Genomic DNA, 12,686 nt, shown 5'->3' on the forward strand with positions numbered 1-12,686 from the left:
GGCGCTCTTGGCTATCACAGTTGCTGGACCACTATGACATGGCATTAGATGCCATGGAAGACAAACAAAACGCTGAGGTAATTTACACAGATTTCACAAAAGCTTTTGATAAATGTGACCATGGTGTTATTGCACATAAAATGCGTTCAAAAGGAATTACCGGAAAAATAGGCAGGTGGATCTACAATTTCCTGACTAATAGAACCTAATGTGTATTAGTCAACAAAATCAAATCCGGTCCATCAACCGTGAAGAGCTCAGTCCCCCAGGGTACTGTGCTTGCTCCAGTACTTTTTCTTATCCTCATATCGGACATGGACAAGGACACAATCTATAGTACTGTATCATCCTTTGCAGATGACACTAGGATCTTCATGAGAGTAGACAACATAGAGGACACGGCGAACATCCAGTCAGATGTAGATCAGGTCTTTCTATGGGCTACAGAAAATAATATGGTGTTTAACGAAGATAAGTTCCAGCTCATGCGCTATGGAAAAAATGAAAATATAAAAACGGAAACCAAAACAAAACTCAGGCAAATCATAAGAGAGCGAAAAGGCAATGTAAAGGATCTGGGTGTACTCATGTCGGAAGACCTTACCTTTAAAGAACACAATAAAGTAGCCGTCACAACTGCAAGAAAAATGACAGGTTGGATAACAAGAACTTTTCACACTAGAGATGCTATACCGATGATGATACTTTTCAAGACGCTTGTGCTCTGTAGAGTGGAGTACTGCTGCACAATGACAGCCCCTTTCAAAGCTGGAGAAATTGTTGACCTAGAGAGCGTGCAGAAATCCTTTACTGCTAGAATCCACTCAGTAAAACATCTTAACTCTTGGGACCGACTAAAGGGCCTAAATCTGTATTCTCTTGAGCGCAGGCGGGAGAGATACATAACAATGTACACATGGAAAATATTAGAGGGGCTGGTCCCAAAACTGCACACAGAAATAACACCACATGAGACCAGGAGGCATGGCAGGATGTGCACAATACCCCCGTTGAAAAGCAGAGGTGCAACAGGTACTCAGAGAGAACTCTATCAACATCAGAGGCCCGAGGCTGTTCAACACGCTTCAATTATACATTAGGGGCATAACTGGCCGACCCCTTACAGTGTTCAAGAGAGAACTATCAACATCAGAGGCCCGAGACTGTTCAACACGCTTCCACTACACATAAGAGACATAACTGGCCGACCCCTCACAGTGTTCAAGAGAGAACTTGATAAACACCTCCAAAGAATACCTGATCAACCAGGCTGTGACTCATACGTCAGGCTGCGAGCAACTGCGTCCGACATCCTGGTTGACCAGTCCGGCAACGAGGAGGCCTGTTCGACGACTGGGCCGCGGGGACGCTAAGCCCCAAAGTCATCTCAAGATAACCTCTAGATAACCTACGGGTAGGGGTTTCGTTTCCACTGGCACTTTGACTATTGTGACTCCATTGGAACACATCCAGATGACCCATATCACAACTGTTGACCTTTTTAACTGTTGAACTGTTGGACTCGTCTCCAATGACATCCAACCTGACACACTTTGGACATCAACTAACGAAGTTAGATCTTGCAAGCACTTATTCAAGCAATAAATAGATCTCTCACACATACTCTGTCTCTCCTCTCTCTCTCTCTGTCTCTCCTCTCTCTCTCTGTCTCTCCTCTCTCTCTCCCTCTCTGTCTCTCCTCTCTCTCTCTCTCTCTGTCTCTCCTCTCTCTCTCCCTCTCTGTCTCTCCTCTCTCTCTCTCTCTCTGTCTCTCCTCTCTCTCTCTCTGTCTCTCCTCACTCTCTCTGTCTCTCCTCTCTCTCTCTCTGTCTCTCCTCTCTCTCTCCCTCTCTGTCTCTCCTCTCTCTCTCTCTCTGTCTCTCCTCTCTCTCTCTCTCTCTGTCTCTCCTCTCTCTCTCTCTCTCTCTCTCCTCTCTCTCTCTCTGTCTCTCCTCACTCTCTCTCTGTCTCTCCTCTCTCTCTCTCTGTCTCTCCTCTCTCTCTCTCTGTCTCTCTCTGTCTCTCCTCTCTCTGTCTCTCTCTGTCTCTCCTCTCTCTGTCTCTCTCTGTCTCTCCTCTCTCTGTCTCTCCTCTCTCTGTCTCTCTCTGTCTCTCCCTGCCTCCGTCTCCGTCCGCCTAAGTGTGTTGTGGTGGTGTTGCAGGGACGCAGATGGAGGTGGCGACGCGGGGCCTGACGGAGGAGAAGAGGAAGGTGCGTCAAGGAGCCATCATGCACGTGGAGACCGACACCTTCGACGACCCGCACCCGGCCTACATGACTGTTGTGGCTAGCGGAGTTCCCAGAGTTCCATACCAGGTAGGAGTCCACCCCCAACCGTCTTTTGTCACTATACAAGAACAACTCACCATGGAAAGTTGCGAGAGGCTAACCGTAACCATCTGGACCAGGAATCATTAAGCCTTTATGCAACCATTTATGAAACCTGTATATCTTTGCTTTCTTGGCAAGCAAACTCGTAGTGCTTCAAATCCACAAGGGCCGTGACGAGGGTTCGAACCTACGTCCGAGAGCATCCCAGACGCTGCCTTAATCGACTGTGCTATGACATGGTTAAAATAATTGCAACCAGAAGGTCCACTGCCCTTACTTGGACCCTGCAGCCTCTCCGAGACACAAACCAAGATTTTTACACACTACCCCCATGCACTCGAGCTCTGTCAATAGGCTCTGTCAATGTGTAATGAAGTGAGGGCGAAGAGGTAGAACGGCCTATTGACAGAGCTTGAGTGCTTGGGGGGAATTGCTTAAAATTCTGGTGTGTGTCTCGGAGAGGCTGCAGGATGGAAGTAAGGGCAGTAGAACTTCTGGTTGCAATTCTTTTAACCATGTCGTAGCGCAGTCGATAAAGGCAGCGTCTGGGATGCTCTCGGACGTTGAAATTGAAATTGAAATGGAAATAAGTTTATTGAGGTAAAGTACAAACAAAGGGATGAGGTAGCTCAAGCTATTCTCACCCCGTTCAGTACATCGTGTTAATACATACGTATACACACATCACAAACAATAAACATATTAACAAACATTCTGAGAGATAAACATACACATTTCCTAATCGGACGTTGGTTCGAACCCTCGTCACGGCACTTGTGGATTTGTACATTTGATGCATCACGGTTTTGTGATTTCTGTGTGTAGTGTGTATCGTAGTGTTTCGTTACTCATAAATTGTATAATAAATGTATACAAAGAAATCTTATATATATATATATATATATATATATATATATATATATATATATATATATATATATATATATATATATATATATATATATATATATATATATATATGTCGTACCTAGTAGCCAGAACGCACTTCTCGGCCTACAATGCAAGGCCCGATTTGCCTAATAAGCCAAGTTTTCCTGAATTGATATATTTTCTCTAATTTTTTTCTTATGAAATGATAAAGCTACCCATTTCATTATGTATGAGGTCAATTTTTTTTTATTGGAGTTAAAATTAACGTAGATATATGACCGAACCTAACCAACCATACCTAACCTAACCTAACCTATCTTTATAGGTTAGGTTAGGTTAGGTAGCCGAAAAAGTTAGGTTAGGTTAGGTTAGATAGGTTAGGTAGTCGAAAAACAATTAATTCATGAAAACTTGGCTTATTAGGCAAATTGGGCCTTGCATAGTAGGGTGAGAAGTACGTTCTGGCTACTAGGTACGACATATATATATATATATATATATATATATATATATATATATATATATATATATATATATATATATATATATATATATATATATATATATATATATATATATATATATATATATATATATATATATTAATATATATATATATATATATATATATATATATATATATATATATATATATATATATATATATATATATATATATATATATTATTAAATATGACCGAAAAAGTAAGATTAATAATTCTAACACGAATTTTCTCAATCTTTCGTACATTACGCTTCACTGTTGGAGGTAAATCAAAAATCACTTCTCCAAAATTCATTTTTTATTTCTAGTCTGACGCGACACGGGCGCGTTTCGTAAAACTTATTACATTTTCAAAGACTTCACAAATACACAACTGATTAGAACTTGCGTTTCTCTGATTTTATATCTACATTTGAGTGAGTGTTACAACTGATATGAGTGGGACTTCTATGGGGTTCTGGTACTATTAAGGGGTATAGGTAGTTAGAAGACAAGAGTATCAAATATGGGAGAGCTAAAAGGCCCGGCCCCCAAAATAAACTATCCACAGTAGTAATAACTTGCTACAAGACCATATATGTTAGTCTAAGGGTTGATCACTGCGCTCCCACACAGGAAGAAGAGATACTCTGTAATTCATGTACTTATTTATTAACCCCTTAACAACCCCCCCATATACACTCACACCAATAACAATAATAATAATAACTTTACCACACTATCTTACGTTAAAAGCCTTGGTCCACGTAGGCAGGATACAAGGTTTACACTAATAACAAGCTAGGGTAAAGTACTACTGGATAAGCACTGAAGCTGGATGCAGCTTAGGGTAGTGAAACCACGTGGGACCCTAATACAAAACACAACACTTAGGGGTACCCAAACACTGGCAAAATACTATCCCCAGGTCTCCCCAATCGTTACTACCAGAGTAGGCACACTCACTAATGCCCCGTACTTAGCTTAAGGATACAGGAACTTCAGGTAAGGGAAATAAGTAAGAGGAGAAGGAAGGAGAGTAGGGATACAGCCACAGAGTAGGTCTTAACCGCACCACACCAGCCACAGAGAAGAGCGAGCTAGCCACCAGCTGCCTCCCTCATCGTGGTGCCGGGAGGAGCCTAATTGATCGTGCAGCTAAGCACATTAAAGATCTTCCCCTATGCAACGTATTGTTACTTTATGAATGATTAGAAAGTATTAGTAAGCAAAGTTGGTGCCTATGTTATTATTTAATAATCAACCCCCAGTTCAGTCTTTAAATGCTCTTTGAGAAACAATAATAGTCTTACGTCTGGCAGGGAAGATACAAACAATTGACATTCTAGATGCCCAACTGTACTACCAGAAAGTTTAATAGCTCAATTTTGACCTCTGGTTTCCACTGGAGAACCCAGGGTCGTAACACTCCTCCCCCCTTCAGAGAAAAAAAAAATGTGACTACTAGAATAGTAGTCATATTTTTTTTTGTAAGAGTATACAGAGAACAAAAAGAAAAACATATGACAAAAACAAAAAATCAATCAAAAGCAATTTCTCTGCAAAAAAAAAAAAAAAAAAAAATACAAAGGAGTTCTCTGAAAGAAAAAAAAAACATACACAACAAAAATAAAAGAACAGGGAAGTAAATAAATTGGACACGGAATATTTAATGTCACAGAAGAACCTAAAAAAAATTAACTAAAGCATGACGGTTGGTAAATGGCTTTCTGTGGCTCAGATGAATGTTATTCAGGCAACCGGGACAGAGCGTCGGCTATCACGTTGAGTCTGCCCGGTAGGTGGGTAATGGAAAGGTTGAAGTCCTGTAGGTACAACGCCCACCTGAGGATGCGTTTATTCTTACCCTTCATCTGAGTCAGGAAAACTAGTGGGTTATGGTCCGTGTACACTTCCACTATATTACCTGTGAGGTAAACTTCGAACTTTTTACATGTTAACACTAGCGCCAACGCCTCTTTTTCTACCACTGAATAATTGCGTTGCGCCTTGTCGAATTTCACAGAGTAATAATATACTGGGTGTTCCACCTGATCATCCCCAGTTTGCAACAACACTGCACCAGCACCCGAGTCAGACGCGTCAACATGAATTTTAAACGGTCGGTCGAACCTTGGACTAGCAAGCACTGGGGCGGAAGCTAAGATCAATTTCAAATTTTTAAATGCCTCTGCACAGTCTGATGACCACTTAAATTTAACGGCTTTCCGCAACAAGTCTGTGAGAGGAGTGGCAACACTGGAAAAGTTCTGACAAAAACGTCGATAGTACGCACACATACCGATAAATCTTTGAACGTCCTTTTTAGACTTTAGTACTGGATACTCCAGAATGGCATTGATTTTATCTTGCCGAGGTAACACTTTTCCTTGGCCCACTTCATAACCGAGGTACGTCACTGTGCCTTGGCCAAAATGACACTTTTTAGCATTTAAGGTAAGATTTGCCCTTTTCAAGATGGCAAACAACTGGCATAACCTAGCTATGTGGTCAGCCCAATTACTGTCAAACAGCACGATATCATCTAAATACGCCCGACAATTTGGCACCTTAGCGAGTAGAGAGTTCATGAGTCTCTGGAACGTGGCAGGGGCATTACGCAAGCCGAACGGTAACACTTGATACTCAAAAACACCCTCGAGTGTCACGAACGCGGTGAGCTGTTTAGCACGTTCAGTGAGTGGGATTTGATAATACCCCCTCGAGAGGTCGAATTTCGAAACGTACTTGGCATTTCCCAACTCGTCGATGCAGTCCTCGAGGAGGGGCAGTGGATAGGCATCCACAATGGTCACCTTGTTGAGCTGCCTATAGTCGGTGCATAATCTCCAGGAGCCGTCTGGTTTGGGGACCAAAAGGCAGGGCGAGCACCAAGAGCCCTGGCTCGGCCGGATGAGGCCGTGCTGGAGCAAGAAGTCGACCTCCTTCCGTACGATGGCCTTCTTTTCTGGACTCATCCGATAGGGTTGAAGGCGAATGGGAGTGTAGTCCGTCAACTCGACATCATGGCAAATGGCATCAGTCTGGGTCGGGACCTCCCCGAACAGACTGGAGAATTCATCAACCAACGACTGCACCTCTTCACGTTGGGCCATCTGCAAATGGGACAGTTCCTCCACAGCATTCACAGAACTAGAATTATTGAAAATGAGATTAGTTGGGTCCCCAGAACAATCATCCCCTCTCTCACTGGAAATGGAAACATTGGTTAGTGCAATGGGCCTGGGGCCCTGGAACTTCTTCAGTCGATTTACATGTATGAGCATTACCTGGTTACGTTTGTCAGAGTGCCTCACTTTGTACGTGAGGTCCCCCGTCTTTTCTGTCACAATGTAGGGGCCTTCGTACTTGTGGGACATAGTGTTCCCTAGTCGAGGCTTTAATACCAGGACCGGGTCGCCAGGCTGAAATACCCGTAACTTAGATTTAGCATCGTTACGTTCTTTCATCTTTTCTTGGGCCTTGCCAAGATACTTTAATGCAGCCGCCTTGCAGTCCTTGAGTCTCTGGTGGTGTTGCGCAAAGAAAGCCGAACCTTCGGATAACGTTACGTTCCCTAACAGATTCTCCTGTAACATTTGCAAGGGTCCACGAACTTTATGGCCAAAGACTAACTCAAAAGGAGAACAGCCCAGTGAACTTTGTAATCCCTCTCTAGCCGCAAACAAAACATACGGTAAATTCTCATCCCAGAAGGTGTGGGAACTCTCGCACGATGTCTTCAACATCTGCTTCAGAGTTAGATGGAAACGTTCAATTACCCCCTGACTCTGTGGATGGTATGGGCTGGAAACCTTATGAGTTATTCCATGTTCCTTACAAAATTGCTCGAAAACATCAGACTTAAAATTAGTACCATTGTCAGTTTGCACGACCCGAGGCAGTCCAAAAGTGGAAAAAAATTGCAACATACGAGCAACAACAGTTTTTGCTCGGATGTTCCTTACAGCAAAAGCCTCTGGGTAACGAGTAGTGATACACATCATCGTGATTAGGTAAATATTACCAGACTTAGTTCTAGGTAATGGTCCAACACAGTCCATTACCACATGAGAAAATGGTTCCTCTGGCACGACAATAGGCCTTAGAGGAGCTTTAGGTGGAGTCTGGTTTGGTTTCCCAACCAGTTGACAAACAATACACGCATTACAAAATTTTGCCACATCGCTTTTCAGCTTGGGCCAGAAAAAATACTTTAAAATTTTGTGATACGTAATATTAATACCTTGATGTCCCCCCATAGGATCATCATGAGCAGCTGCCAAAACTCTTTCTCTATAGCAGGTCGGCAACATAACCTGGTGGACTACCTCCCACTCATTTGACAAGGGAGCACTCTGTGGTCTCCATTTTCTCATCAAAATCCGATCATTGTAGTAGTACCCAGTTGCTGCGTCTACAATTTCCTCCATAGAGACGGCTGTTTCATGACAATCTGCAAGAGTGGGGTCAGCTTTCTGTAACTCACTCAAGGAGGCATCTAGGCCTTGGTCAGATGCCATTGGCCGAGGCTCAACAGTGTTCTCCACCTCCCCACTACTCTCGGTAGATGGCGGTGGCAGGCTCTCCACAATGTCCTCGGCCACGTCATCGAGTCGGGCCATGAATGTGTCCGCGAGGTCCACTTGGCTTTCACCACTCGGAAAGCTCCTCGTGACCTCGGGATTTACCTCCTTGGCAAGCACAGGGCTGCCCTTACATTTAAGTCCCATAGACCTGGTCACCGCGCACGCAGGGTACACAACATTATCCTCTGCGGCGGGTGGATCCAGGCAAACCTTAGGGGTAGGCAACATAATAGGCAGTCTGGAGTCCCCTACCTTATCCCCTGCTAAATCATTACCAACTATTACATCAACATTAGGGAAAGGTAGGTATGAAGTGACTCCGACTGTACAAACACCCTTGTGGAAATCAGATTCCAGGGTAACCTTATGGAGGGGTACTGCCCGAGTATCACTAGTGACACCCTCGACCAGTACCACCTCTCCAGTGTCGAGAGTGTTGGCACCTTGCAACGCACTCTCTAAAATTAAAGTCTGGATGGCACCGGTGTCTCGGAAGATCACCACGTCCTTCCAGGAAGAACCCTCAGACAAAAGTAGTCTCCTTTTTGATAAGAATGGGGCAAGCAAGTCCAACCACTGTGGGTTGGAGGTCTTACTCCCTAACCCTTCTGAAAGCCTCAAGCCCTGTGTCACAACTAGAGCATTGGGTCTTTTTTCAGGGTGCAGTTGCCAACAACGGCTAATAGTGTGGTTTGGACGATTACAGTGACCACAAAAACGTCGGGGAGAAGGGACATTACTAACAGAATTACCCTTCGGTTCACCTTTAGGTGCCGTTGGGCTAGACACTTTAACAGGGTTAGTTATGTCTGAAACAGAAGGTGCATTAGGTAAAGGGTTAGAATGAGCTGGTCTGGACTGGCTGTGGGTATAAGGTTTGCTACTCTGTGGGGTATAATTATTTTTATTGGGCCTTTTGCCCACCAATTGGTAGTTTTCTGCCAACTTGGCCAAATCCCCTATTTTAGAATTTAACTCTATCCTTCCTCTAATATACTGGGAAACATTCTCTGGCATAACATCTATAAAATGCTCCATTAAAATTAAGTTCCTGAGAGCCTCGTATGTTTCGGCTTTCGCCGAGCGAATCCATCTATCAAATAATCGAATTTGATCATTCACAAATTCAGTGAGCGGTTGGTTGTGAGTAGGCCTAAGGTTACGATAAACTTGGCGGTGAGCTTCAGGAGTAATTTCATATGCCCGCAAAATACATTCCCTGACTTTATCATATTCGAAACACTCGTCGTCAGGCATGTTTATAAAAATATCTTGTGCTTTACCCCTAAGTCATAAGAACATAAGAACAAAGGTAACTGCAGAAGGCCTATTGGCCCATACGAGGCAGCTCCTATTCTATAACCACCCAATCCCACTCATATACTTGTCCAACCCGTGCTTGAAACAATCGAGGGACCCCACCTCCACAATGTTACGCGGCAATTGGTTCCACAAATCAACAACCCTGTTACTGAACCAGTATTTACCCAAGTCTTTCCTAAATCTAAACTTATCCAATTTATATCCATTGTTTCGTGTTCTGTCCTGTGTTGATACTTTTAATACCCTATTAATATCCCCCCGGTTATGTCCATTCATCCACTTGTAAACCTCTATCATGTCACCCCTAACTCTTCGCCTTTCCAGTGAATGCAACTTAAGCTTTGTTAATCTTTCTTCATATGAAAGATTTCTAATTTGGGGAATTAACTTAGTCATCCTACGCTGGACACGTTCAAGTGAATTTATATCCATTCTATAATATGGCGACCAAAACTGAACTGCATAATCTAAATGGGGCCTAACTAGAGCAAGATATAGCTTGAGAACCACACCAGGTGTCTTGTTACTAACGCTGCGATTAATAAATCCAAGTGTCCGATTTGCCTTATTACGAACATTTATGCATTGATCCTTTTGTTTTAAATTTTTACTAATCATAACTCCCAGATCCCTTTCGCAATCCGACTTCGCAATCACAACACCATCTAGCTCGTATCTTGTAACTCTATCATCATTACCTAACCTCAGAACTTTACATTTATCAGCATTAAACTGCATCTGCCAATCCTTTGACCATTTCAAAACCCTATCTAGATCAACTTGAAGTGATAGTGAGTCCTCCTCCGAATTAATTTCCCTACCGATTTTCGTATCATCGGCAAATTTGCAAATGTTGCTACTCAAACCTGAATCTAAATCATTTATATATATTATAAACAACAGAGGTCCCAGGACAGAGCCTTGAGGCACTCCACTTACAACATTTTCCCACTCTGACTTGATTCCATTTATACTAACTCTCTGTTTCCTTTGGTATAGCCATGCCCTAATCCAGCTTAATATAGCACCCCCAATACCATGAGACTCTATTTTTTTAATCAGTCTTTCATGTGGCACTGTATCAAAAGCTTTGCTAAAGTCAAGGTATACAACATCGCAATCCTTACCACTATCAACTGCCTCAACAATGCTAGAATAAAAAGATAACAATTTGTTAAACATGAACGGCCATTTATAAAACCATGTTGCGACTCAATTATTAATTTATGTTTTTCAAGATGAAGACGAATTTTATGGGACGGGAAGAGATACAGTTTGACAGCAGCACGAACAGCCTGTTTTCATGGGTTTTCTTGGGTTGCTGTGAGTAATTGGTTGTCTGTAACGGTCATGCATGTGGCAGGTTGTATGAGCAATGATCATGTTAAGGCTCTTCATTCCTCTTAACCCTCTTTCCTGATATTACTCTTAACATGCACAGCTTAGGACTCGTTTACTTAATATATAATACATTAATAATATTAGTTTTGATTTATACAATATACATTGAAACATGGAACAGTGGCTTATTTGTTGGTAGATAAATTATATATATGAAATAAAGCCACTAATATGCAAAGTGTTATGGGCACCAGTTGACCAGATGCTGGTATTGACACATTGGTGGCCTGGCTTAGTGTTTACAGGTGCTGGTATTGACACATTGGTGGCCTGGCTTAGTGTTTACAGGTGCTGGTATTGACACATTGGTGGCCTGGCTTAGTGTTTACAGGTGCTGGTATTGACACATTAGTGGCCTGGCTTAGTGTTTACAGGTGTTGGTATTGACACATTGGTGGCCTGGCTTAGTGTTTACAGGTGTTGGTATTGACACATTGGTGGCCTGGCTTAGTGTTTACAGGTGTTGGTATTGACACATTGGTGGCCTGGCTTAGTGTTTACAGGTGTTGGTATTGACACATTAGTGGCCTGGCTTAGTGTTTACAGGTGTTGGTATTGACACATTGGTGGCCTGGCTTAGTGTTTACAGGTGCTGGTATTGACACATTGGTGGCCTGGCTTAGTGTTTACAGGTGTTGGTATTGACACATTAGTGGCCTGGCTTAGTGTTTACAGGTGCTGGTATTGACACATTGGTGGCCTGGCTTAGTGTTTACAGGTGCTGGTATTGACACATTGGTGGCCTGGCTTAGTGTTTACAGGTGTTGGTATTGACACATTAGTGGCCTGGCTTAGTGTTTACAGGTGTTGGTAGAGGCTTAGTACAAGCTTGGAGTAGTTTCCTCAGAATACTTTCTGGCATGTCAAGAGGAGTACAGGCTGGATCACGATACACTCTGTCGGCTAGTGTATACTAAAGAGGCACCCTTCTTGAGCCCGGATGGGCACATGTATAAGCAAGTAGATGGGGTCGCCATGGGTTCTCCCCTAGGTGTCCTGTTTGCAAACTTCTACATGGGTACCATCGAGCAAAAAGTCTTAGTCGACATGAACTTGAAACCGGCCATATACTGCAGGTATGTTGACGACATTTTTACACAGGTACCTGATGTCAGACATCTGCAGGAGCTGAAGGAGGCATTTGAGCAGAGTTCCGTGCTGCGTTTCACTTACGAGGCGGAAAAGGATGGGAAGCTGCCTTTTCTAGATGTAACAGTCATGGAAAAGGGCGGAGGTTTCCACACTGCAGTCTACACTAAGGAAACAAACATAGGAATGTGCCTAAGTGCCAACAGCGACTGCCCTGACAGGTACAAGAGGAGTGTTGTTAACGCATACGTCGACCGTGCTCTCAGCCACAGCTCAGAATGGAAGCAAGTCGACGAAGAACTCTGTAGGGTAAGGCAGGTCCTAGTCAATAACGGCTTCTCCAATGGTTTCATCGAAGACATCATAAGAAGGAAAGTGAAAAGCCATGCAACCTCCGAAGAGACAACTAACACAACACCTATACCCCCTATTAGACTATTTTACAGGAACTTCTTTTCCACAGCTCATAAAACGGAGGAAAGGGTCCTGAAAGATATTGTTAATAGAAACGTTATCCCTACAGACAAAAATCAGAGGATACAACTGACGATTTACTATAAAACCAGAAAAACGGCCA

General features: G+C 43.0%; 1 protein-coding gene across 1 annotated transcript in view; it reads left to right on the forward strand.

Annotated features, from left to right (window-relative positions):
- The first annotated feature begins 2,144 nt into the window (after positions 1-2,144).
- The window catches only part of LOC138357611 (uncharacterized), a 28,818-nt gene continuing 18,276 nt past the window's right edge, over positions 2,145-12,686 (forward strand). Inside the window, exon 1 of the mRNA XM_069314603.1 lies at positions 2,145-2,317. Coding sequence (XP_069170704.1) covers positions 2,171-2,317 — 147 coding nt within the window. The 5' untranslated portion in view covers positions 2,145-2,170. The remainder of the gene's footprint in view (positions 2,318-12,686) is intronic.

This window comes from Procambarus clarkii, chromosome 79, assembly GCF_040958095.1.
Source record: "Procambarus clarkii isolate CNS0578487 chromosome 79, FALCON_Pclarkii_2.0, whole genome shotgun sequence".
Classification (NCBI taxonomy): Eukaryota; Metazoa; Arthropoda; class Malacostraca; order Decapoda; family Cambaridae; genus Procambarus; species Procambarus clarkii.